Genomic DNA, 26,734 nt, shown 5'->3' on the forward strand with positions numbered 1-26,734 from the left:
CGGGCCACCTGGGAGCTGGGTACCGTGTTCACCCTGTCCCAGTGGGGTGAGGACAGCTCCTCTGCCTGGGGGCTTGGCCTTTGGGGCTCTGGCCCCAGGGGTCTGTGCATTCAGCTTACTCCCAGGTGACCGGGTGCCAGGTACACTGTGGGGGCCACCGGGGGGGGGGGGAGGAGTCCTGCAGCCCGAGAGGCTCCTTTGTCACCCTTCTGTGGGCCATGGGGGTGTCCTTTGCTGTTCGTGCATCTCAGGCTTCTGGATGGGGGGGCCTGGGAACAAGAGGGGGTCCACCCACCTGCACTACTAAGCCCCACTGCAGCCATGTTGTCCCCTCGTGAGGGTCCCTCTTTACATATTGGTTTCCTTGTTTATTTACTTACTTTAATTTGGGTAGTGGTCCAAGCCAAGAGCCTGCGGCCTCTGTCTGGGTGTCCCCCACCCCCCGCCTCCTGCCTGCCCCTCACTTCTCCAGAATGAGTCCCCCGGCGCACTGAGGGGGCACTGGTTTTGACCCCCCCACCCCCCCACCCCTTTTTTGTTTTTGTTTCCGTTTACATCATGTTTGAGCTCTCGCCCGCACTTTCTCCTGGGCCCCTCTTGAAAATTCTGTCCAGTCTGTGGACCCGGCAGGCTGGGTGACGCCCCCAGGAGACCCGACTTGCACCAAGAGGAGTTTTGTGGAAAGCCCTTTCTCTTTATCTTGTTCAGGACCGGCTCCCTCTGCCCCCGCCTCTCTCCACCCCACGAGGTCTCATAGGAGTCCCGGGGCAGGCCAGTCTGGGTGTCGGGTCTGTGTTCTCTCTCAGCAGCTGACGATGTGTAGGGGCAAGGTGTGGTCTGAGCTTAAAGACAGAAAGAGGGTCTCCTGCGTCTAAGGGTCTGGCCGATCCAGGCCCCGAACATCTCTTGCTCACCGTGTCGGATTCAGGAAAGTCATTTCTCCGGTCGGGGACTCAGTTGTGACAGCTGTAAAATGACATAGTTGGGCGGGGGGTCCTCTCGGGCGGTGCTGACCCTACGGCCTCCAGGCCCGCAGCCCAGCCTCTGACCCCACCTCCTCCCCCTGTATCTTCACCCGCATTCCGGACGTGTGCCCAAGTAGCTGATGGGCGCACCTTACGAAGCCTTACGTAACCCCACGATCAGGCCGCACAGAGCACAGAGCCTGCTCCTTCCCTCCTGCTCCCACCACCGCGTCCCTGGGGAATCCCACCCGTTTCCGTGAATGTGCTCGCTTCCATTTTTGTGTTACCTCCATGCTTGACAGGCGTATGTTAAACTTTATATTTTAAATTTCACTTAGCACCTGTCGACTTTGCGTCTTGCAGAGAGGGCTTAGCTCTCAGACCACGTCCTCCCCGGCCCCGGCCCGCCTCGGTTAGACCACCTGTGCTTTCTTTGGAACAATAAGGTTGGGCGTGTCTGTAAAAACCACACAGAGCTGAGTCGTGAGTTCCCGTAATTGTACATCCTCTCCCGAGGAGCTGATCCTCTGGACAGAACGGCCTTTCCTGTCTGCCTGGTTCCCGGAAGGTGCTCGTCACCGGCTGGGCTGTGCTGTTGTCTCTTCTGCAGAAAGAGCTGGTTCCTCGTTGTTCCACGTCTTCCTGGACACGGCCCTCCCGCCCCCGTCCTGCCCACTGAACCAGGCTGGCATCCCTCCCTGTTCCTGCTTTCCCCCCCGTCTTGATTTTCTTCCTGGTCTGCTGGTGCATCCTCTGGCACGTCCTCCTGGGCACAGGCTGTTCAGGGCCCGTGTCCTCACCCGGGCCCGGTGGGCTCCTCGGTGGGCGGTCGGCCTGCTGGGCCGTTGAGGGAATGTGGCTTCTGGCGTCGTGCCCGTCGTATCCCAGTGGCTGAGCCTTGGGAAGGTGCTTCCCTGTGTCGCGGGGACGAGGAGTCTCCTTTCTGCCTGAGAGGCCCTCTTCCCAAGTGGCCTCGGCCTTCGGACTTGTGCGTCGGCTTCGCACTGGCCGATTTTAACAAGGACCCTTCTAAGTCAGTTTAGTGAGAGCCTCGCCCTGGATGTCGGATCGGGTCCCCATCCCCCAGGGGGTGTCTGGTCCCCCTGGCCCGCTTCAGCAAGAATCCTGACCCCATGCCTCCTTAGTAATTTCCAGCCCACTGACCCCCTGCTCTGTGGCTGCGAATCCCCGCTTTGTCACGCCGTGTCCTGAGCTGAGCCTGGGTGAACAGGGACGTCCCTGTGCCCACAGTCTGCTCTCACTGCCAGCCTGCGCTGGGCTTTCTCTGAGGCACCTGCGCGTTCTGGTTCCAGTGATGCTGCCTGGCTTTTGAAGGGCGGCAGATTATGTCACCCTGAGATGGGCCTCTTTGGCGTGAGGGTTATTTCGAGCTGGTTGTTTTGAGAGTCAGCAGACACAGGAGATACTCTGAAGTAGAGTGGAACCTACCCGTTTGCCGGGGACGTTCACGCTGAGAAGGGGAACCCCCACGTGCAAGGGTGTGCCCCGTCCTGGACCAAGAGGAGTCCGGGCCACAGAGACGGGCCCAGACCTGAATCTGTGTGACAACCACACGCTCACTCTTTCCGGTCACCTTTTTCCTTCTGTCTTTGCTCAGGAAACTCCAAAAGACCTGGGGGTTCTGTGTTGGGACCCAAGAAAAAAGACCAAAAGTGTATTTCCTGTTATGCCACAGGCGCCCCAGGAGCCCCACATACCAGGCAGCTTACGCACAGGCTCTTAGAGCAGGTGCGGCTCCTGGTGGGTCCCCTGCTGGCCTGCAGGTGGCTGTCTCCTGCCTGTCCCCACGTGGCCCGTCCTCTGCATGTGTGGGGAGGAAGACTCCCCTCCTCTTACGAGGAGGCCAGTCCTAGCGGATTGGGGCCCCAGCTCTTGACCTCACTCAACCTTATTGCCCCCTTAAAGGTCCATCTCCAAATGCACTTACACTGGGGGTCAGGCCTCCACCCAGGAACTTGGGAGCAGGGTCTCTCCTACCTCTGTCCCTTCCCCATCCGTCCCTGTCTGGAGTGGCCTAGTTTGTGCCATACACACGGGTTGGTCACCTCTGGTGATGTCCGCTGGGTCAACATCGGGTCCTGCAGAAGCTGCCCGGCCAACCGTACTGGACCAACGTTGTTTGGACGGTGGAGGGAGGGGGGGCTGGAGCCGTGTGCAGCATTGACTGACCCTGAGTCAGAGGCCGCGACACCAGCACTCCGTTCCCTCGGGGAGGCCTGGGGTCGGGGGGACGCACCGTCCGGGCCACGGAGCTGTCTGCTCCCTCTCGTGGAACCACAGCAGGCCCTCCTGGGCACTCTACTCCTCCCCACGTGGCAGAGACAGGGACCGAAGCGGGAGACCGGAGAAGGGTGGCGGGCAGGGCCAGAGGTACGCGGGTGCCGGCCATCGGGCGAGCGCCGGGCTGGAAGCCTGTGCTAGGCAGGGAGTGGGAGCCACGTCCCCCGTTTACTTCCTTGCAGCCTAAGGCTCTTTTGTAGCTGGGCTGTGGGCAGGCCTCCCGCACCTGAGCGCAGCCCGGGTGGGGCTCAGGGACGTGGAGGAGCCCTCCTGCCCCTCAGTGAACAGCTGTCCGTTCTGGGAACCTGAACTGACTTTGGGGCCCAGTGTCAGACCCTCACGGAGCCTCAGTTTCCCCATCTGTGAAACGAGGAAAAGAAAATCGACCTTGCCATGTTGCTTTAGAGACCAGTAACAGTTCATTTCGGCTGCTTTGCAAGGTGCCGAGCACACGGAAAGTGATGGTCCTGGGGCAGCAGTGGGGCTGGGAGCATAAGAGGGGGTGCCCAGGAGGCACTGGGGGCTCTGATTTCCAGCGCCCTCTGCTCCCAGGCGTTCTCATGCTGCAGGGTTTACGTGAGCCCTCCGTAGCGTGCTCTCCTTGGAAGCCTCGGGGCTGGCCTGTCACAGTGCCCTCTGCCCTCACGGTGCTGCACACGGAGAAGGTCTGGGGGGCCTCCAGGCCCCGCGGCCAGCAGGGCGGGGCAGACGTGGTGTGCCCACAGGTGCCAGTGCCGTGTAGATGTGATGCCACCCTCTGGGACCAGCCCGTGTCTTCGGGGACCCCCTCCCAGCTTTGTCAGTGCCTGCCACAGCAGGAGTGGGATGGGCGGTTGCCCCCAGGCCCACGCCTCCTGCTTGCCTACGGGCCTCTCTTCCCAGCCACGGCGCCAGGCCACCCTGGGCGCTCCCAGCTCCAGGACTGACTTCTGTGGACGGTGGGCGGGCAGGCAGCCGAGCTCAGGGTGTGAGGGACCCGGACCCCAATACACATTTGCTGTATTTTTATTGCACTTTTACCACATTGCAATCTATTCCACAAAAATGCTGCAAAATTAAGCCTGTTGCTGAGCCCCGCGGAGGGGCCCGTGTGACGTATTTACATCAACCATCAGAGCAAAGTCAGAACAGCAGCAGCACCCTCAGCGGCCGGGGAACGTCCCCGGTGCTGCCGAGCGGCTCTGAGAAATGGAAGACGTGGTCATTTACGTCACTCTGGAGCCAGGAGTCTGTCGACCAGCCCGTGGTTCCATCAGGAGCCTCCCGGGCACCGAGATGGGACGGTCGGCTGTCCGGCTGCAGGGCCCCCAGGAAGGAGGGGAGAAGGGAGTTTGTTTCAAGTTAGGTCCAGATGTGAGCAAACTTGGTGGGAGAGTCCAGCCCCGTGGGCTCTGCCCCCTCGTGTGCATTTGGTAGCTGGGCTGGCGTCCGTGTGTGTGGGCGTCGCTCTCTGTCTATGCACATACACGCCACGTATAAATACAAAATAGTACGTAAACGCTTCCTTTCCATACAAAAAAGGTGGGTCGCCCCCGCCGCCAGGCCGCCTCCGTCCGTGAGCACAGAGCGCCCGCTCCCCAACCTCCTCCGGTCTCGAGGACGAATACGACGTGTCCTGTCGGACCCACCGCCGAAGGTTCCCGGACTCTGGGAGTGGCCTGTCTGTTCCCAAAGTCACTGAACGCAGGGTGTGGACGCACGTGTCCCTCCTCCGTGGCAGGCCGGCGGCTCTCGGTCACTACCTGCCGGGGGGGACTCTGTGCTCAGGGCCCAGGTCGTCCTCCACCACGCTGTGCGGCCCGTCCTTCTCCACACAGTCCCTGACGGCCTGCAGCACAATGCGGAGCCTCCGGTCCAGGGCCTCCAGGTGAGGCTGGTACAGGACGGGGGCCACGCGGTCCTTGCTCAGGGACTCTGCCATCAGCAGGCTCAGCTTGTACTCCTCCTTGGCCAGAAGCTGCAGCCGCAGGTAGGTGGACTTCCTGACCCTGCAGGGGAGAGGGAGGTCAGGCGCCAGCTCGCAGGAGGCGGTGCCCGGCCTCTAAGGACCGGGCGCGGGGCGCTGGGGCAGGACGAGGGACCGCGTCGGCCCCGAGCGGGGAGGCCACGGGTTGGTCCTCGGCCTGCCTAGGCCCCTGCGTGCCAGAGGCGCCACGGTGAGGGTCCCGCCTGGCAGAGCAGGGGGCCACGTGAGGCCTGGCAGTACACGGGCAGACGCAGGGCGGGGAGGGACGGCCTGACCCCCCGGGAGACGGCGCTCGGCTCTGCGGCACACGCCTGCCTGGGCCGGGCAGACCCAGTGCGCCTCGCAGACTGCTGTCCTGGCCCTGACAGGAGGATCCGGTGGGGAGCCCCGAAGAGGGTGGCAGAGAGTGCTGGGGACGGGACCCCTGTCCGGGCGCCAGTGTCTTCAGCCGTAAGATGGGCCGTTATGGGGTCTGTGGGCTGTGTGCTGGGAAGGGCCTTGGGGCTCTGGCCCGCATGCTGCAGGGACTGGGGGGTTTCTGCTTAGCCTGGGGACGGGCCGGGGCTCCCTAGGGGGCAGGCAGCGGAGGCCTTACCTGCAGCATTGCTGTAAAGGCACCAGAATGGACAGCTCATCGTGGGAATATTTTCCAAACCTGCCCAAAGAAGAGGAGAATTGTCCAGGGTTTCGCCTGCGTGCCGAGGGTACCACAGAGCAGCCCCGGGGACACCCAGGGCCCTGGAATGAGCACCTCACGTGTGCCCTGCTGGGACGCCAGGGCCGTGTGGCCCGGCCCCTGCTGTCCCCGGCACTGGACGCAGGGCCTGGGATGAGGGAGGTCCTGGAAGGTAGCCTAGCGTGCCGGCCGCTGCGTGGGGCAGGAGCTCATACACGCAGGGTCCTAGGCAGGCGGGGTGGAGAAGGCAGTCGGTGGTCAGCTCAGCCCAGTGCCGTCTTTTGTGCTGGGAACTCGTGGCTCCCACATGCCAACTGTCCGGGTGCCCGGTGCCCACTTCTCCGAGGCATCTGAGAATAGCTTTCGTGGCAGCTTTAACCATTTGGGGAGAGCAGGTCCTGTGTCCCTGCCTGCTAATCAGGCAGATGGCCCTCCTTGGTGGCTCCGGCCAGCAGTGGCCACAGGCCCCCACAACGGGGGCAGGGAGGACCGTTTGTCCCTGCCAGCCAGTCCCAGACATCCACATGAGGCATAAAGGGCTCCTCACGGCCCTGTCCTTCCTGGCAAGCACCCTCTCTGGGCCTCAGTTTCCCCAGGGCAACATGGGGACATAGCAGGACCCAGTGCACAGGGTGACTGCCCCTGAGGGTCAGAAGGAGCAACACGACAGGCACTTCCTGCCGACGGGAGCCAGAGGCCAGGGGCCCCCACCCTGCATCACACACAGAATGTCCTTGGGGAATGGCCCTCCCCGCCGCCACAGTCTGCGCCCCCGGGGTCTGTAGGAGCAAGAACACAGCTCACCCTCTTCCGTTGTCCAAGTGGATGATAAACGTCTCATTCCCAAACTTCTCAAAAGTCTCATAGTGATGACGGTCCATGTTCCCTGTGGACAGAAGCAAGCTGAAAACCCAGGGCTGTCCCCCCCGCCCCTGTGTGACACCAGAGCCGAAACAACGGAGCAAAGCGTGTGCCGTGGCCACAGCTGGTCACGTGCAGGGTGGGAGCCCCGGGTGCAGGCCGGGGCCACCGACATACCCATGAGGAAGTCAAAAATGGTCATGTCCATGACGTCCAGCACACGGTGACTGCTGTCATAGGGGGGCGTCTGCTTTACCTCCTCGCAGTAGTCGGGGTCCACTTCCCACCTGCAGGGGAGCCACTGTGAGAAGGCTGAGTTCCTCCTCTGTGTGGACAGGGAGGCCCAAAGCAGCTCAGCACGGCGGGATTACCGCAGCAACGACGGGGGGTGCAGAGAGGCATCACCACAGAATAGCGCCTCTGGCCAAGGCTGTATTAACGGGAGTACGGGGCTGGGAGGTGAGCAAGCCATGTCTGGAGGCCGTCATCAGCCCCAGATGCCAGGTTTCGGGGGGGGGGGGTCGCTGTTAGGAAACAGAGCCTGGACACCACGCCCACAGAGACACCTCCACGGCCACCTCTCTCGTCTGAGGGACAGGAAGGGCAAGGAGTGCAAGCCGAGTTTGGACACTGAGAGCCTGTGCTTCTGGGCTGGCCAGCACCACCGCGGGGGGCACCTCTGATTCTCAGGGTGAGGAAGCCCCGTCCCGCCATGTATTCACAAAGCGGAGGTCTCTTCCGCGTCGGGAGGGGGGAGGTGGGTGGAGCTGGGCGCGCCTCCCTTCCCCGACACCCCTTCACACCCCGTGGCCCTCGACAGGCCCGAGGCCCCTCCGAGCAAAGCGCTGTCAGAATGAGGAGGTGGGCCCGGCCTGGGCTCGGCCTGCCCAGCACTCACTCTGCCTTCTTGCGCTTGTGGTAGGAGCGCCGCCAGGGGTTCCGCCACGTCTTCCTCTTGGCCAGGGACAGGTCTGGCAGGAAGGCCGCCAGTGAGCCCTCGATCTGGTCGGGCTTCCCACACAGCGCGTGCTCCGTAGAGCAGTAGTAGGAACACTCGCCGTAGAAGCAGACGTTGTTGGCTGGCGGCAGACAGACACAGGGGTGAGTAGGGAGCAGCGCGTCCCACGCCCGCCCTCCCGCACGCCCGCCCTCCCGCACGTCCGCCCGGGCCTCCCGCGTCCACACCGTCTGTCGGACTTGCGCAGCCCAGATCTCCCATTGCTGCAACCCCGTGGTACGGGACACGGAGGCCCACGGAGGGGGGCTGAGCGGCCCGAGGCCACACAGCTGTGGGAGACGGGACGGCCTCGACGGAAACTCTAGAGTCAACGCTCAGAGGCTTAAAGGCATAAAGGAAGCGTGGACAGTCCACGGCGGGAGGGGATGTCTGCGAATTGCACATCCGAGAAGGGTCTGCGTGTGGCACATGTGAGGAGCGCCTCAGGCGTAAAAAGCTGAATAATCCAACTGACACACGGGAAGGGAGTTCAACTTCCCTTACTGCAAAGACGCGAGGGGCCAACAGGGACGTGGGAAGATGCTCCACACCATCGGTCGTCAGGGCAATGCGGTGGAGTCCACAGAGACGCCCCTTCTTACCCACCAGGCTGGGTTTGCTCAAGAGAACAGGCGTTTACAGGTGTTGCGGAGGATGGGGAGAGACCGGGGCCCCGGACAGAGCTGGTGGGGCACAAACTGGGGAGGCCGCCGCGGAAACCAGTTTGGGGGCTTCTTAAAAACTTAGGCACAGAATGGCCACACCACACAGCAGTTCTGCACCCAAGAGACGTGGGCACGTGTCCACAGCGTGCTGCACGCGGGGGCCACAGCAGCCCCGGTCACAGAGGCCGAAGAGTGGAGGCAGTCTGCACGTCCATCCGGCGGTGAGCGGGCAAACAGAGCGTGGTCCACGCACCGCACGGAACGCTACGTACCCTTAGAAGGGGTGAAGCCCCAACACGCACTTCGCTGCAGACGAACCACGGAAACGCGTGTGCCGTGAGAGAAGCCAGACACGGAACACCACGTGTTGTCAGATGCTGTTGACGTGAAGCGTATCCCACAGAAATATTGGTGGCTCGGGGGCTGGGGGAGGCGGGAGCTGGGGGTGACTAACAGGGACGGGCTCCTTTTTGGGGTGAGGATAGCGTGCGGAGATCAGCGGGGCTGTGGCACGACGTGACGAATGTACCAAAAGCCACTGAATGGCACACTTCAAAATGATGAGTTTCATAAAAAAAATAGGGTGGGGCAAATTTAACTCGATCTAACCCATATGTATAGGCAGTTACTTAAAGAATAAAACGCCCTGGTCATTTTGTTGCCAAGAAAAGTTAATGAATTTCATGGCGCCCGAATCATGTCTCGATGAAACAAGTCATTCAGAAAGCGGGCACCTCTTGCTGACCAGGCGGCACGCTGATTTGTTGCCAGAGGCCCCCGCCGGTCAGGGGCGCGATGGCGCTCATGTGTGTATTTACCGGTAGAATCTTGTGTTCAGTAACTTGTCTGTTTGGTGGAGAGACCCTCAAGAGCCCGGGGAGTGCAGCAGCCAGAAGCCCCCTCCCAGCTGTGCAAACGGCCAGTTCCCCAGACGAGGGGTCTCCTTTCGTGCGGCTGCGCGCCCTGCCCGCATGGCAGTCACGAGGCTCCCGAGTCTTCTGGCCACGCTCTTGCTCCCCATGGACTCCTGACGTGAGCCTGGCAGGCCCTTCTAGCCGCAGTCTCCGTGTCTGGCGGGCAGTCTCCATGGGCAGCCGTCCAGAGGAGATGGGGGGCCGGTGCAGGGGCTCCCGCCGCGCCCCGCCGGCACACGGGAGTCTCCGCCTGGATCGCCCGCCTCTCTCTTCCTGCCCCTGACCTCATGATCCCCGAGCCGGTGCTGGGGAATTGCTGTGAGGACAGTCTGGGAAAGGTCAGTCTGTGGTCTCGCCTGCGTGTTGACGCAGTTCATCAGCGACCCCCCGACACACGGTGCAGCCATAACCGAGGAGGCCGCCCCACTTTCAGGGGGACAATCTATCTGATCCTGTTGGCCGGAGCCCTGGGATTTGCTAAGCTAAGAGCCTAAGCTGGCTTTGCTCAGAGAGAAAGGCATTTCTTGAGTGCACAGCACTGTCCTCGTCAGACATCCAAATCTGGTTTCTGAAGGAGCAGCCAGGGTGGGGCCCGGAACACTGCCCAGAGGTGCAAAATCGGTGTGGTGTTTCACCTCCTTGTGCCTCGGTTTCCCCACCTGAATGAGGGCCCCGGTAGTGCCTGCTCATGGGCTTGGGAGTATTAAACAGGAAATGCGGGTAAGATCAGATGTCTGACGCTGAGTCAGAGGGCAGTGCAGGTGAGCGGTCGCTAGGTCACCGCCGCACTTGGACGGGGGAGGGGGAGGGGGAGGGGGAGGAGGGGACATGAACCCTTTCTCGTCTCAGCGATGACGTCTCAGTAGACGGCGGGGAGAAGGTGGGGGCCAGAGTCAGCCCAGGAGAACCTGCTTCCCTGCCACTCTGGGGCCACCGCCTCCAACTCCGGGGACGTCGGGGGCGGGGGTGGTGGGGGCAGGACGGGCGACCCCGAGCGAGAACCTGGTCTCTGTGGAGCTGGAAAGCATGTGGCTCGAGGGCTGAGCATGGGGACCGGGAGTGTTCCAGGCCTTTGCACGGCAGGGAGGAGGGTCCAGAAGAACAGGACGCTTACCGTCCTTCCCCCACCTGGATGGATCTGGTGTGGGTGGCTCTCAGGTGGGGCTGGAATGCTGGGGAGCCACCATCGCTCAGGAGTGGCCTGAAGGTGTCCGGCCACAGCTCTGGGGACCCTTCTTACCCTCGTGCACATTTAAACTGGACGCTGTGTCCACCACGTGTGGGTAGAGGCCTTGTGCCTACCCAGCCAGACCCAGGCCTGCATAGCAGGAAAAAGAGTCACTTGAAAGATGTGGGGCTGAGTGGCTGGGAGGGAACAGGAGGGGCTCCCAGAGCTGCTCACAGTCTGTGTCTTGTCCTAGAGGTGTTTACGTAGGTGGGTTCCCCTTGTAGAAACCCACGGGTGTGTGTACCTTCTAGGATGTATGAGATGTGTCCATGGAGATTTACTGCAAAGTACAAAGACTTTTGTGGGGCTCAGCACAACTGGGTTCCGACCCAGCCTGCCTTTGTGGGGCTCGGCACAACTGGGTTCCGACCCAGCCTGTCTCTCTCTGCACTGTTGCTTGGCGGGGGCGCTTAGCTGCTCTCCTGAAAGAAGACGTATCTGCTTAGACTAGGAACTGATTCCGCCTTTTGTTTATAGGAAGGGATCCACACCCTTCTTCACCCACCACATGTGGGACTTCCGTGCTGGGATTCTGGACACTGGTGGCTCCGTGGCCCCTTTGAGAGCCCCCGGCAAAGCTGCCATGCGCCCCGGTGAGACCTCGAGACCCAGAAGCGGGGTTCCTGCAGGGAGGCCGCTGTGCACCAAGAAAGCAAAGTGTAGAAAGTTCTTGACTCATTTTCCTTTCTTGACATTTCCTCCACTTCATTTGGGGCGGGTTACTGAGTCTCCTCTCGGCGGTGCCCATCACCAGATGACCAGGTAAACGACATGGGACGCACCCACCCAGGGCCCCGGGACCCTGACATAAAGAGCAACACGCAGACACCACACAGCGATGTGGAGGGACCTCAGAAGAGTGCTGTCGAGCGACAGAAGACAGATCGCCGGTCACCCCCACTGTGCAAAACCGTAGAAGCAAAGAAACCCTCAGATACGGAAAGCAGATAGCGCTGTTGGGGGTATGGGGCAGGATGGGACCGGGGCAGACGGGCCAGTTCGTTGCTTCTCTGCTCGTGTCAAAACTCCTCGAACTTCGCACGTTGATACTGTCTACACCATGCCAATCGTACCTCAACAAAATGCTTAAAATGGGGAGGGGGGGTGAGGAAACAACCCGCCCCCACAGGCTGGCCTAAGAATTAAAGGTGGAATCCCACAGCAGGTGCGTACCAGTGCCTGGCATACCGCAGTGCCCAGTCATGTCCGTGTCCCCTTGGCCAAGGTGGAGGACACGGCGCCCGCGGTGCAGGCCTTGCGGGCAGCAGCAGCCCTGTCTGAGGGGGCTGGGGGCTGCTCACGGGGGGACAAACTTGTTTCAGGCTGAGGGGACATTATCCAGCCTGAGTGGCTCCACCCACGGCCCGCTCTCAGCAGCAACAGGCCTTTTCGGCCCCTCCGCCGGCACCAGAACAGTCTCTGGGCGGGCTCTGTGATCGAGGCCCCAGAATTTGTCCAGGTCAGACAGGTGGAGGAGCATCCCTCTAATGGGGAAACCGGGTGATGGGCGTGGGGGAGCGGGCGTGTTTCATCTTAAGTTCTGAGCACTGAACGATGTCACTAGAAATGCTGCAATGAGAATCGGAAAGACCACTGACAGGGGGCAGCGGCCTGGGGGGTCCTGTGGGCGTGGCCTGGGGCCGTGTGGCCGTGGCCTGGAGGGCGTGGCCTGGGGCCGCGTGGGCGTGATCGTGGTCCGGAGGGCGTGGCCTGGAGGGGTCTTGTGGGCGTGGCCGTGGTCCGGAGGGGGTGGCCTAATGCCCTGTGGGTGTGGCCTGGGCCATGATGGTGGTCCAGAGGGCGTGGCCTGGAGGGGCCTTGTGGGCATGGCCTGGGGCCGTGTGGGCGTGATGATGGTCCGGAGGGCGTGGCCTGGAGGGGTCTTGTGGGCGTGACCGTGGCCCGGAGGGCGTGGCCTGGGGCCGTGTGGGTGTGGCCGTGGCCCGGAGGGCGTGGTCTAGTGTCCTGTGGGCATGGCCTGGGGTCCTGTGAGTGCGGCCAGCCTAGACTCGAAGGGCTCATCGCCACGTGGGGCAGCAGCGGGGGCAGCAGGGGCGGCTGACGGTGAAGGTGCTGGGGACGTCCAGGCTGGAGGACGAGAGATCCCAGAGTCCCTGACAGGCTGAGGTGGAGGAGGAGCTTGCTGTCTCGGGGGTGGGTGGGTGGGGATTCCAGGGGAAAGCCCTAGAACCCAAGGTTGGAGAGGCAGGTGTCCACCCTTGGAAAAGAAGGGCCTTTCCAGCAACTCAGGCTGTGCAGACAGGAGCTGAATTACCTCTGAGCCGACGGGCTCCCCGTCACCGGGGGCGTCCAAGCAGCCTGCAGCCTTGGGCAGGCTTAGACAAGGCTGATGAGAAGCCCTCCGAGCCCCCTCCCCTTTGGTTTCTGGTCGGGTGGTGAGACGCTGCCAGCACAGGGGGTAGGGGCACATAACCTCTACGTGGGTTTTATGTGCACGAACTAACAGATGGACCCACGCCACCAGGAGGGTATCTGTCTCGGGGTGGGTCCCGCTTATCACCGCACTCCACTTCTCTGCCATCGCCGGGACCTTCCAGAACCGAATACGAGGTAGAAGGTGTCCCCACCCTCAGGCCCAGCAAGCAGGGGGTGCTCAGCACAGGGCCTGGCCCAAAGGAAGTGCTCACAGGGACGGACGGACAGATCGCAGAGCCCTGAATGCCACATCGAAAAGCTCCTGGGGCAGGTGATTCGGTAGGGCAGGAGTTTGTGTGCGTCTGAGACTGATGATTAGCACCGCCCTGTGGCAGGCCCTTGTGCTGGCCCTCGAGGGCGCCAGGGGAGGCCGCCACTCTACTCGCTCTTCCTGCTGAGCCGGGGGAGGGAGGCAGAGGAGTCCTTGTTGCTGTGTGAGGGTCTTGCTGCAGGGGGGGTGGGGACAGGGTGGTGGTGCCTAAATCCGGGAGGAAGTTCAGGGAACAGAGGTCTCCTCCAGCCGGACCACTTGGAGGAGACTCTCTGGGGAGGCTGAGAATTTTCAAAAATGCACTCATTTTCCTTTAAAACAAATGGTAGGAAAAAACCTCTGTGCCCAGCCCAGGGGATCAATTCCATGATGATAACTTGGCCATTTCTGGCAGGCTTTTGACACTGTGATGTAGATACACCCCGAAGTGGAAGGGGCAGCCCTTGGGTGGATTATGCAAGAAGAAACTATAAGTTTCTTTCTTCTTCTTCTTCGTAAAGGTAACTAAGCTCGCTGTTCTGTGTGCAGTGAGCCAGGAAAGGGGCCTCCCCGAGTGCAGGTTACCTGGAGAGATGAAGAAGGTTCTCCACAGCTTCTTGTCTCTCGTGACGTCCCGGATTTCCTTGGTCATGTTGACCATCCTGCCGGCCACCGGAGGGACCCGGCGGAAGTCCAGGATCCTGGCGGGAAAGTGACAGGGGAAGGGTCTTCACCTCCGTGCCCCGGCCCTCGCTAGGCTGGTGCGCAGTGAACGCTCCCATCTCCGAGTCCCGCTAGGCCCAACGCGGGGCCCACAGCTCTGACTGGTGCCGTCGGCCACCAGCGAAAATGGGCCCCACGAGGACCACGGTGGGTGGTGTTCTGCTTCCCAGCACCGGCCTGCCAGTGCCTGGGCCCTCAGGGCTCAGGTCGGAACAACGTTAAATTAGCTGCTTTTAATGGAACGCTCTCTAACCGCGCTGCACTCGCTCACTTAAACGAGACGCCGATGGGCCTGCAGTGGCCTCTGGGGGCAGCGGCTGCGCGTGGGGAATGTGGGCGTCTTGCGTGCCGCCCGCACTCCGCCTGCTGCGTGAGCTGTCCTGCGTCATCAACAGGCCTCACCTTTCCGAATGAGGAACCCTCATCGGCTTCGTGGCAACTGTTCCTTTCACAGAAAGGCCTTTTTCTGGGTTTAGGCTGCACAATAGTTGACATTGTTGAAAATCTGACTTGGGGTTTCTGTGGCCCCCAAACAAGATTTTTGATCTTTAAAAAACAAAGCAAAGTAGGATTTGCAAACTTGAGTGTGCACACGAATCGCGTGGTGTAGAGAGGGTCTGGGGTGGAGACCGGGAATCTGCATTCTAATCAGCCTGGGTGACCTGGAAGCTGCGGCCCAGGACACACCCCGAGCTGGAGGTCAGGACCCTGCGGGGGCGGTCGGGGAGGCTCCTCCCCCTAGACTCTTGGAACTGACTCCAGACCCCGGCCCGTGACTGTCCCTGCAGGGCAGGGATCTCTGGGCCAGCAGGGTGGCTGCTGAGAGGCCCCCCACACACGGCCCCGACACCACTGCCCACCTCGCCTGCAGCAAGGGGCCACGTGGAGCCCAGGGAGGAATTCACGTTCTGCCCGGTACAGCCAGCCCAGAAGACGGGCGATGGGGGAGGAGGCTCATGTCCCTTGGTGTCACCGTGGCCCCGGAGGTTACACCCTGAAACACTCTGGGTTAAAATTCCCAGCACTCATAGTCCTTTCCGCTCTTCCTTTGTTATTCCCAACGGGCCACGTCCACACTCTGATCACCAACTGCTCCCGAGGATCTCCTGTCTGGCACCGTTCGTGGTGTGGGGCCTACCGCAGGGTGTTGTAACATCTGCAGGCCAGACTCCAGCTCTGTGCGGCAGAGACTTACCATGCCTCGGTTTTCCCATCTGTACAATGGGGCTAATTATAGGATTCCCAACACCTCGGCAGGGTGTTGGGAGAGCTATTCGGGCCCACCCGCACGGTGCTCAGACCCGGGGTGCAGGTGGGAGGGCTCACCTGTCCAGGTGGAAGGCAGCGATCTCTGCGTTGTGCCTCTCGTAGTCAGAGAAATAAAAGAAGTCAGGGGGCGTCTCCTGCTCCCTCGTCTGCCTAAAGAAAACAGGATTTTTCATCACTGTGAGAACCTCCAGTGAAAGGGTGCAGGAGGCTTGTACCGGCTGGCGAAAAAGCAGGCTGTCAAACTTGCAAGAATTTTGTGAACCAGTTGTTAAAGTCATTTTATAAACATAAGTCACATTTTATCATTTGCTTACTTAAAAAGTTTATCTGTTTTGAGAGAGCGAACAAATGTGAGTGGGGGAGGGGCAGAGAGCGAGCGAGCGAGAGAATCCCAAGCAGGCTCTGTGCTGTCGACACCCGGCCCGATGTGGGGCTTGAACTCATGAACTGTGAGATCAGGGCGCCCAGAAGTGACCTTTTATAAGTGACAAGTATTTAAATCGCAGCACTGGCCGGTTATTTAAGGACGTTCGACAGTTTCATGTTCAGGCTGTTACCCACCTTGCATCTGCAGGGGCGAGCAGAGGTGACGCGTGCCCCCCGCAGCCCCCCTCAGTGACCTCCTTCTGGGAGCATGACGTGAGCCAACGAGGAGGTATTTGCCACAGGAATTGCAAACTCTCCAGTCAGGCTTTTCCCCCACGAGGGAGCTGGTTACTAAATACCGCTCAGCCCACCAGCAGGTCCGCACCACCGGCCAAACACAGATCCTCCAGAAAGGCAGATGGCCAGGCGGCCCCCGGCCCCTGAGCCTAGGGAGTGTGTGGATGGCAGAGGGCCAAGGGCCTCACAGGAGTCACCCCGACACAGAGCAAGGGGACCGCCCTGGGGCGTGAGCTGGGGCCAGGCTCAGGCGGCAGCGTTTGTCCCTCTGGCTGCTCTCAGCCTCCCACCAGCATCCCCGCCCAGACAGCGTCCCCCTGGGGGGCGGGGGATGTGAAGGAGTCTGCGAAGCTCATTGGGGGCCACCTGTGGGACCCCTCTCTGAAGCCCAAAGAGGTGGTCCATTTCCCACCAGGCACCTGCCGTTGGGGACTGTACAGTCGGCCTCCTCCCACCCCCCGGCGGCAGCTCCCTCTGCCCCCTTCCCCTCTCCTGAGCCGGAGTGAGGGCCATCTGCTGTTTCCGACGTGTCTCCACTCTGCTGCCTTTGCTGTCACTGTTCTGTCTTCCCAGAACAGGCTTCTGCTCATGTCTCCCGAAGGCTAAGTCAGCATTCCCGAATGTGGGTCCCACCCAACCAGGTCCAGGGGCTTCTAGCACAAGAGGAGCCCTCTGAGAGGTTGGAGTTTGGGGAACGTGCCTAGTAGAGCACCCTCTGGGGTCTCAACAGTGCATATTACCACCATAAAGGCCCTGATAAGGCCTGCAGACACTCTGTTTCTTAGCACTACACCGACTACAGAGCCCATTTTTTTCGTGGTACGTTACCACGCTCTGCACTTTTGGGAACTGCCGGTTAAAGCCTACAGTGCAAGCCGTTTCTGACCGCTTCTCAGAGGCAAACTCCCTCGCAAAACTTTCCTGATGCCTTGGTGGGGGTGACCTGAGGCTCACCCCGGATCCTCCCGGACTGCTGGGCAGACGGGAGGGTTCTGTTTGGAGCAGTGCTGCGGGTCACCCCGCGATGGCCCCACACGCAGCCAGAGCCCAGCCCCAGCTGCTGCCCCACCTGTAGCACGTGTGGTGGCGTGAGCATGGCAGGGCAGCCCCCGGCTGGCCGTGCGTGCAGTCCTGGCCTCCACATCTCCTCCCAGGGAGACAGAAGAACTCTAGGACCCCTGGGCTCGGACACCCACGCCCCGCAGTGAGCTGCAGACCGGCCCCGAAGGAGTAACACGTGACCCTCCGCCCCAGCCAGGGGACAGGAAATCACACACAGGACTCTCTATAGTCTATACAGGCGAACGGCGTTGTGTAAGCACAGGTACTGAGCAGACGCCTGGGGAGCAGGGACACATGACGACTGCAAGTGTTTGACCTCGGCAAGCAGGGAATTTCCAAAATCACGTCAGAGCAAAAACGCTCCCTGCATTAAATCCAGCTCTGTTCTGTGCCCCTGCCTGTACCTGCAGGACAATGTCCACCTTCCAGGCTGGGGGCAGGGACTAACTCAGCCCTCCACCTGGTAAGAATTTACCAAATGTCGGGGACCTTCTCCATGCTGGAAAACGCAGGGTGGGGAGAATCACGTGTGACCTGGCCAGTAAGGTGGAGGCTTGAATGATGTTCCAGCCCGAAGAGGCCCGTTCAGGGGCTACGGCTGGCCTTGCTGGGCAGCACAGACCTCCCCACCCTTGGGGGCCACCTGTCCTCACCCTATCCAGGGGGTGTGAGTCCAGGGGGGCGGGTCTGGTGACGACCCTGAGGGTCGCTGAGGGCCGGGCCCAGAGTTTTGCCTGCCTGCTGCACCCCACGTGTGCACACAGGTGCACACACACATAGACCCACACTCACAGGCACGCCTCGCCATGACAGGGCTGTCAGGAGGGTCTCAGAGAGAATAGGGCCTGGTCCATTGCCTCCTCTCTGGCACGGCCATGCAGGCGGCTGCGAAGGAGCCTTGGGCGTCATGGAAGGACAGTTTGCTTTCCTCGCATTTGTGGTGCGGGCCAGAGACTCCGGGCCAGAGACGGGTGTGACTGATGTGAGTCCGGTCTTAAGCACATCCCACCGCTGCTGCTCTGCTCCTGGCCTGGCAGCGGACGGGCGGTCGGGGGGAGGCCCAGCCCGGGCTCTGTGGCCAGGCCGTGGGTCCTGGGCCCTCAGCCCCGAGGCCTTCTGGCCAGTTCAGCGCGCCTATGGCTGTGAGCCCCGGGCAGGTGCGGGGGGCCCAGGCAGGAGGGAGAGGCCACGAGGGTGGGTGAAGCCACAGGCTGCTGGCCAGGCTCAGCCTCCCAAACGTGCCCCCCATCACCCCATATCTGTGGCACCCACCTCCAACCCAGGACTTTTGCCCGCACAAACCTCCTAGCCGTCTCCAGCTCTGCCCGCCTCTCTCCTCACCCCTGCGGCTCCATCACCAGACCACTCCCAGCCCAGCCCCAGGCCTTTCCCGCTTCTGCACCTTCGTGCCGGGCTCTCCACTGGCACTCGCCTTCTCCATCCTTCCCAAGGTCTGTCCCAACCCCACCCCCGCCCAGGCCTCCCACGGAGGAGCTTAACACTGCTGTACTAGACCACTGTTTGCAGGGTCTGGGGACAGGAGTGCCTAGCCAAGCGCCTGCTTTAGAACGGGTGTGCCATGAACAAATGAAACACTGATGGAGGGAGGACGGCGAAGGGGCACCAACCGGTCCACGGCCTTGAGCTGCTCCCACCCTCGTTTCTTCAGTCTGTGCCATTGCCATCACCATCACCATCACCATCAGCGTCACCACTCTCCCCTCCACAACCATCATTCCTCCTGCATACTGACCCCTTATTGCCTGATGTGCCTCATGTGATCACAGCGGCTTGATCTGTAACGCTAACACGGGAGCGTTTCTGTTTACCAGCGTTTGGGCTTCGGTCCATTTCTCCCTTACTCCAGCCCACTCCTCTGACCAGGTCAAACACGTGAAAAGCGGGTGGCTCTGAGCCCTGCTCCTCTGCGAAGAGACCAGCCACTTCTCGGAAGCCCTGTGACCAAGTTCCAGAACAGTTCCTGGTTCCCTCACGTCTTCCACCTCAGGGCTTTTTCCAGTGACCTCCGTCCCCAGGCTGTTTACACAGAGAGGCAGCTCTTTCCCGCAACCCCAAGGCCACACACGAGCCTTCCGCCTGGCTGTCTTGGCCTCCAGATACCCCTGTGCAGAATGACCCTGGACGTGCAGAGAGGTGGTGATGAAGTGCTGTTTGTCTGTGTGCTCAGTGGCTGTCTTCACTCCTGAGAGGCTGCGAGGTGCCCCTGGGGCCTCTGTGCTCTTCGGGCATGCCTCCAGATGTGTGAAATACCCCTGGGTGATTTTAAGGCTCCTGTAGGCTGAGAGCAACTTGGGTAGGGGTCCTAGCTTAACCCGTCCTGATAAGGGCCAGGGTGGGCGCTCAGGCAACACCCAAAGATACGAGGGGCACGCAGGGTGGGAGGTAGGCTTGGTGTGGGCCTCTCCAGTCATTCGTGCCCTTGCGTGGGAGTGAAGGCGCCCAGGTCAGCACCCATCGCCAACTGGGGGGGCGGAGGGGGGGGGCGAGTGCGCTAGACTTCCAGACCCTCCGTTGCTCGAGCTGTGAAATGGGTTCATTCCGTGCATCTCCACCCCCGCAAGGAGAACAGGGCTCTGGGCGTGGCCGGCTGGCTCCGGCTCCGGTCGCCCAAGGGGTCAGCGCTCGCCCGCAAGCAGGGAGCGTGAAGCCGGGGCTGGCAGGAACGCGCTCGGGACTACCTGGTGAGGGTGCCCGAGGGCGAGGCCGGCTCCCTGCCGGTCTCACCGCGGAAGGTCTGTGCCGAGACCACCCAGCATCGCGGAAACCTAGCCGTGCGCCGGCGGGACAAGCGTGGGGTCCGCCCGGCCCCTCGCCCGCCGGAGCCGTCTGGCGAGACGGCGTGAGCCGCAGCCTGACTCCTGCGCGGTGTGCTGGCCGCCAGCCCGCGCCTGCGGGGAGAACCTGGGGAGTCCGAGAGCCGGGTGTAGTTGCTGCAGGGGCTGTCGGCAGAGCAGGGCAGCCGGGGCGGAGGGATTTCCGGCCTCACGCTGGGCAGGCAGGAGACGGGACACGGTCCCCCCCCCCCCCACCCCGGTGGGGAGGTCTGCCAGCCTCCCGCCACCTCCTGCGCGTCCCCAGAGAGCCAGCCATTTGCGGAAGCGCTTCGGAAAAGTACTGAGCCCGCCGCACCCGGCGGGACCCCTCGCTCAGCTGCACCCGGTCGCCCGGCCGCCTCTCCTTCTCCAGGCGCTGAGGCGGAAGTTGGGCCCGGGTGTGGAGGGCAGGCGAGGGCACGGCCCACCTGGGCCTCTTCCTGGGGCGTGGGCCGTGGAAATGTGCAAGGGAGATGCTATCGGGTGCTGTGGGGGTTGGCTCGGCACCCACAGCCTGCGCCTGGCCTGTGAGGAGGGGTGGGGAGACCAGGCAGCCGGCACCGGGAGCACGGCACCAGGAAGGCACGGTCCTCTCCTGTAGACTGAGAGGGCAGGGGCGGGTGGCAGGCGCTCCGAGGGGCTCAGGGATGGGGGGAGCCTCCTCATCTGGCCACCCCCTAACCCCGCCCCCCCCGGGGGCACTGCCCCCCCCCCCCCCCCCCCCCCGACACGGGGAGCAGTCAGAGCCTCAGAGCCCCACCCTGATGGGCCTCGAGGTCAGGGTGGGCCCCACCCGGCCTCGGGCAGGGCTGAGCGGGCAGGGAAATGGAAAGGCCTATGGCTGACTTCCCTCGGAAAACAGCAGCTGAGGGATCGGGTGCAGTCAGTCCTTGGCATCAGCAACCGACGGTCAGGGCGGGAAGAAGGGCGGGGCCTGGTGCATTCAGGACGCCCGGATCCCGGGGAAGGGAACGGGCTGGTCCCAGGGCAGCCCCCGGGGGTACGCCGAGCACCCTGACACCTTTAAGCCCAAGCCGGCTAAACCGTGGCAAGGGGCTGCTCAGGACCAGTTTTTGGGGCTACACTTTCCCATTCCCTCTGTCCTTCCTCTCTGGAGCTGACCGCACCAAATCCCTTCCCGTAGAGGGACTTGCTTCCCTTAGCTCGGAAGGAAGCACAAGAAGAACTGATCATGCGCTTTATACTACAGTGAGAATGACTACTATGTTGGCCTCTCCCAGAAAGTCTGTGGTCCGAATCTCCGTACATGGCAAAAGGGACTTTGCAGTTATGATTAAGTTGGCGACCTTGAGACGGGGAGATTATTCTGTATGTCATCCCCAGGGTCCTTATGAGAGGGAGACAGAAGGAGATCTGACTGCAGAAGAGGCCTCATGGCAGCTTCCAAGAGGGAGGCTCGGGGAGAGGATCTGTTTTCTCACCTCCTCCAGTTTCTGGGGGCCACCTGCGTTCCTCGGCAAGGAAACACGTTCTCTCCGAGGGCCTGTAGAAGGAACAGCCTGCAGGTCCCTTTTAGATTTCTGACCCCCAAACCGCGCGAGAACACGTTCGTGTTGCTTTAAGCCGCTAACTGCGAGGTCGTCTGCACCAGCTGCACAGGCAAGGAATATAGAACCTTTGGCAACACCAGAGTGGTAAGGGGGACACCGCGACGTAGCAGCTTTGGGAAGGCTGTGGCACGCGGCCTGCTTCCTCAGATCCGGTCCTGCCACCACGGCTCCGTTCATTGGGCTTTTAAGACCTGACGCAGAGCATTTTGAGAAGAAGGCCCCTCTGTTTTCACAGAAGCCAAAGAGGCAGAATCCGGTAAGAATCACACGAGCCTCCGAGGCTTTGGTCCCTGTCCCCCCTTCAATGACAAGGAAGTCTGAGGTCAGGGAACGGAAGAGGCATGTGCCGAATCACACGGCTAGAAACGGCAGGTCCTGGGTTCTCTTCAGGGGCCCCCAAAGTCAGACATGGCTCCAGCCGGCCCTGTACGTCTGTGTTTTCTCCCGGATCAGAACCACCTCTGGGGGCTAGGACACCCCACGGGCCTGGAGCTGAGTCAGGGCCAGGCTCCCCGGGCGGGACTCCGGCAACCGCGACGACCACTGACGTCCTCCTCCGCACTTACGCCCCCTGACCCAGTTCCCACCGTCACTATTAACATCTCAGTGTTCCTTAAGTTGTGGGAAAACAGAAATCTTGTGCTTGGTTAAAAATACAGGAAATTGGCAGCTTTTAACCAAAGCCTGTGGGGGAAGAAAAGCCAACAGACACCCGGCTCTTACTATGAGCTGAGCATCTTGCTGGGCACTTTGCGTGGATTCACTCCCCACACCTTGACGACAGCCTGGGAAGGGTCCCCCTCCACAGCCAAGTGGCAGCCAGCCAGCCAGCCAGCCAGAGAGGTCTCAGCTGCCACAGGAAGGCCCTGTGCTCAGGTCCTTGGCCCTGCTTCGACCCAGCGCGCCTCCGATGCGCGAGGCTGGGTGAGGACTGGGCGGGGAAGCGTTCTCTCCGCTGACCCCCGAGGAAAACAGCTGGCGGAGAAGGGTCTGTCCGCCCGGACCCCCACCCACGCCGGGCTGCTGGGGAACAGGGGAGCCCGCAGCCCCCTCGGAGCAGTGTGGCAGGTGAGGCCGCACGGAGCTGATGCCTCCGTGGTCCTTTCCACCCCTGCTGCCACGCTGCTGGGCTCACACAGAGGGGAGGAAGCATCCAGTCCCGCTCGGGGGAGCGAAACGCCTGCCAGGTCAGCAGGGTCCACGCGGCGAATACGGGGCCGAGGCCGGCCGAGTGGGGCGCGAGAGCCAGAATGGAACCGACAGCACCCTGTCCAGCACCCTGTCAGGTCGGACTCCGCAGAAGGGGCGGCCGTGTGACCGCTCCGACCCCCTGGGGCCCAGATAGCCGTCACACAGCGGTTTCAGGCATCCTGGTCAGAGCTAAGGCCCCCCCACACCCCAAGATCCCTGAGTGCAGGTGGGAAACCGAGGCCCAGAGACAGCCACATAAAAACCTTTTGTGTGTCAAGGACAGGCGCGGCCACACTGCCCGAGCCTGCTGGACGGGAGCAGAGGGAAGACGCCAGCTTAGAGGCCGTGGGAGGGACCGCCAGGAGGCACACCCACAGATGTCCCTGCACACACCATGTGGCTGGAGACCCGCTCGTCCCCACCGCTGCATGCCCACAGCCTGCCAGGGCCGCCGGGCTCCCTGCTCGGCCTGTCGCGTGAACAGGCCGGTGACCTAGCCAATCCCGGGCTCTCCACCAACACCCTCACCGGCCGAGGATGTGCAGTGTGGCCGCCCGCACGGCTCCCTCTGGGACCTTGCGCCCGAGGGGATCCCACCCAGGGTGTGCGATCAGCACCACCTCGTGCCCCCAGGGCCCCCCGTGGCACTCCCAACGGACCCCGTATCACCATGCGGCCCTGCTGCCACCCCAGTACCACTTCTCACCATCTGTCCATCGTGCTGTGAACGGGCAGAACTTGGTGGAGTCTGTGTGTTGCTGCCACAGGCCCTTTGCACTTGCTCTTGTCCCCAGTGCTCTGGTCCTTGACCATCTTTACTTTTTTTTTTTTTTTTTCAGAGGGAAAGAGAGTGCATGTACAAGTAGGGGAGGGGCGGGGGGGAGAGAGAATCCCAAGCAGGTTCCATGCCCAGCCAGACTCGGGGCTCGATCTCACAACCGTGAGGTCATGACCTGAGCTGAAATCAAGAGTTGGACGCTCAACCAACTGAGCCACCCAGGTGGCCCCACCGCCTCTTCTAACGAACAGACTCGGCCCCACTCACATGCCGAGGTAGGAGTTGGCCAGCTCCAGCCCGTGGGACAAATCAGCCTGTCACATGACCACGTACACAGTTTCACTAGGGCGGTCCCATCACTTTCTCTGGTTCCTCTTCCCTCTTACGAGGACACCTGAGGCTGCATTCAGGGCCTACCTGGCTAATCCAGGGTGACCCCCCCCCCCCTCATCTCCAGGTCTCTGTGCCCGGGGGCTGATACCCTGGGGGCAGATGTCACAGAAGGGACGGGCCCTGGTTCCCATTTCCAGGATCACCTCAGGAGGCAAAACACCAGATAAGGTGAACGCTTTCCCTTCTTCTAAACACACAGCGGGTCCCTGACTCACCAAATGAAGGCACAGAAGCAAAAATTAGCCTTTCTATCCTGGATAATCTTCCCATCACTCACACAGCAGAAAACAGCCACCTTGTCATTAAAGAGATATATTAAGCCGTTTAATATCAGGTTTTCGGATGGCAGAGGTTCTAGAAGGAGAGAGGAGGGCCTCTCCCTGGCAGCTGACTTCACCGTGACCTTTCAGCCCTATAACCCACTGTCAGTATTTCTTGCTACTTTGGGTAGCTGTCACCTGCCCTGGTGCCATGTGAGTGTGGGGGGCCTACTTGGTCAAACACGCCTGCCGGTCTTTAATGATGGATGTCTGAGCTGTGTTGTTTGAGCTACAATGGCAAGTTCTAGGCCCTCAGTGGCTGCAGAGGGGACACGGCCCCCGGGGCTTGGCTGCCACCCCAGCCGGTGCCCACTAAGCCTGTCCCTGCTCACCACACCTGCAGGTGTGGACGCCAGAGAACCCTTGAGAGTGAGGGTGGCAGCAGGCCTGGGAAGGCTGGGGAGGCAGACTTGTCATGGGGGGGAGGGGGGCCCTGCATAAAGTGTGCCGAGCAGAAGACGTACTCAGGGGCCCTTAGCCCTGGAAAGCATGCCTGTCCCACAAGAACCTGGAGGTGCGAAGGTTACAAGAGCTTCTAATCCAGACGTGAAGACAGGCCAGCGGACTGGCCTTTGCGGGGCCTGACAGGGAGGGCGCTTGGGGTGCAGCGGGAGCGGGGCCGTGGGCCTGGCTGTGCCCTCTGCTGCTCAGTCACCCGGCTCTGGTCCCGTCTGGATATGAGACGGTTGGCCAAGTGCCTGGGTCTAGGGTGAGCGCGTCTAGGGAGGGACCTGTGCGGTCGTAGGACTTTCCCCAGGTGTGCGCGTCCTTGCGCAGTGAAACCTCTGTGGTTCGCCGTTCTTTTCAAGGTAACAGACGAGATGCCACTGTGTCCCGTCTCCTGAGTGGCCTGAACATTCAGCACCAACGTGACTGCTGTGATGTTGTTTTCTCTCCGGTCGGAAAAACAAACTACTCTAGATGGGGGGCGGGGGGGTGGTGCTTGTATTCCAGCTCGTTCTCCAAGGCTTGTTTAAGGAGATCCAGAGTCTGCAGAATTCCCTTCTGAGGAATGAAAACAGGCAGACGAGAGAAGTGCTAGCCTCCGTTTCCTTCCCAGCACGAGGGAACGGAGGCCTGTTTTCCTTCCCTCCTGCTAGTCTCCCCTCTTCTGAGACAATTAGAGTCGTGGCCCACACGCTGACAGGCACCCCGGGACCGTGATAGCCAGAGAAAAGCACAAAAAGACACTCTCGATATTGCTGTTTGGGAGAACATTTTGGGGGAAAAAAGGACTTGCTTGTTTGCCTTCAAACAAAGGGGATAATCTTCCTCAGAACCCTCCAAGGACACGCACGCCACAGTGAGAGCCAGGTCCCCCACAGCGGCTCCCCCCACGGACCTCAGCTTCCCCACTGCACAGCGGGGGCAAAGCAGGTGCCGGCCCGGAACCACACTCCCTGAAGGTTTTGCTCAGTTTTTCCCGTTTATTCCTTTTCCTGCCAGACTCTTGCAACCGTATTAGAATTGTTAACAATTTCCTTTCCTTTTTATTTTGCTAAGCAAAGGGATTCCGGGTGCCAAGTAAAAGCAGGAGAAGACGGTTAACTTCTGTGGTCAACCTGAATTAATGCAGTCTTGGCTGGTGGTCAGTCAATGGGGGGCTCGGGGGCAGCTGGGGGCGGTGAGGGAGAAAACCCTTCTCCGAGGCCCCACACAGTGCTCCCGGCCACAGACCCTGCAGGTCAGGAGCCCCACTTTGTCCCCAAGGGTGCTGTCCTGCCGTGTCTTCTCGAGCTGATTGAGTCCAACGCGCTCTCAGTGTGGTGGAGCTCAGCGTGACCAGCTTACTCGGATGGTGCTGCAGGGCAAGGAGCCCAGGGCAGACGCCGGCCGCTCTGGGCCACCGGGGTCGCAGCAGCTCGGCCTCCTGGGGGCTGGCAGGGCTGTCCAGAGATGCCTGGGAAGACCCAGGAGAGCCTCTCCAAAGCCAGGTTCAGGTGTTGCTTATTTGGTTTTCAGTTAATAGGGTCCATTTTTGTTCTGACTCTAAAAATAACCCACAAAGCTGGAGACGGCCCATGTGCCACACAGCAGGGGGCCTGTGAGGTTAATGGCCGTGTGACACGTGGAATCTGCTTGTCCCTCCCAGAGCCTCGGGAGGCACGCGGGCTGCGGGCTCGGGACACAGCCCAAGGCCCCCGGTGGGACGCAGCATCGCAGCCGAAGAACCCCACGTGCCCGACCCTGCCTGCAGGTCACTGCAGGGACCAGTGCACACCCCACCTTGTGGACCTCCCCTGCCCTGGGGTCTGGAGCACCTGGCCTCTGAGCCTCTGGGAGCCCTGTGTGCGCACCTGCAGCGGCCCGGACAGCCTGCTGGGGTCCTGCTCCTTCGAGCGGGCACCGTTGTGGCCCATCTGGCGACCCAGACACCAGGTGCTGCTCTGAACCCTCAGGAGCCCGCATGCCCCTGGCTGGTGGGTTACACACATTAAAGCCCCTCGGAGTCTGTCTGTTTAGTCACTCGTTCACTCTACTTCAGTCACTCATTCTGTGCACCTACTATGTAGCTGGGGCTGCAGACACAGAGTTGAGGAAAATGACCTGGGGCGCGCCCCGTGGAGCTCCTAGTCTAGTGGGACAGCAGATAACGGTTACACCCCAATCCCTGTCATTGCGACCGGTGAGCAGGTAACAGTTAGATAGACGCCGATCCCCGGCACTGCGA

General features: G+C 61.4%; 1 protein-coding gene across 1 annotated transcript in view; it reads right to left on the minus strand.

Moving 5' to 3' along the window:
- Positions 1 to 4,255: 4,255 nt before the first annotated feature.
- The window catches only part of FAM20C (FAM20C golgi associated secretory pathway kinase), a 46,182-nt gene continuing 23,703 nt past the window's right edge, over positions 4,256 to 26,734 (minus strand). The window contains exons 4-10 of the mRNA XM_049639028.1: positions 15,309 to 15,401; positions 13,845 to 13,960; positions 7,668 to 7,848; positions 6,947 to 7,056; positions 6,713 to 6,794; positions 5,828 to 5,887; positions 4,256 to 5,254 (exon numbers count right to left, since the gene is read on the minus strand). Of these exons, the coding sequence (XP_049494985.1) occupies positions 5,005 to 5,254; positions 5,828 to 5,887; positions 6,713 to 6,794; positions 6,947 to 7,056; positions 7,668 to 7,848; positions 13,845 to 13,960; positions 15,309 to 15,401 (892 nt within the window). The 3' untranslated portion in view covers positions 4,256 to 5,004. The remainder of the gene's footprint in view (positions 5,255 to 5,827; positions 5,888 to 6,712; positions 6,795 to 6,946; positions 7,057 to 7,667; positions 7,849 to 13,844; positions 13,961 to 15,308; positions 15,402 to 26,734) is intronic.

Source organism: Panthera uncia, chromosome E3 (assembly GCF_023721935.1).
Source record: "Panthera uncia isolate 11264 chromosome E3, Puncia_PCG_1.0, whole genome shotgun sequence".
Classification (NCBI taxonomy): Eukaryota; Metazoa; Chordata; class Mammalia; order Carnivora; family Felidae; genus Panthera; species Panthera uncia.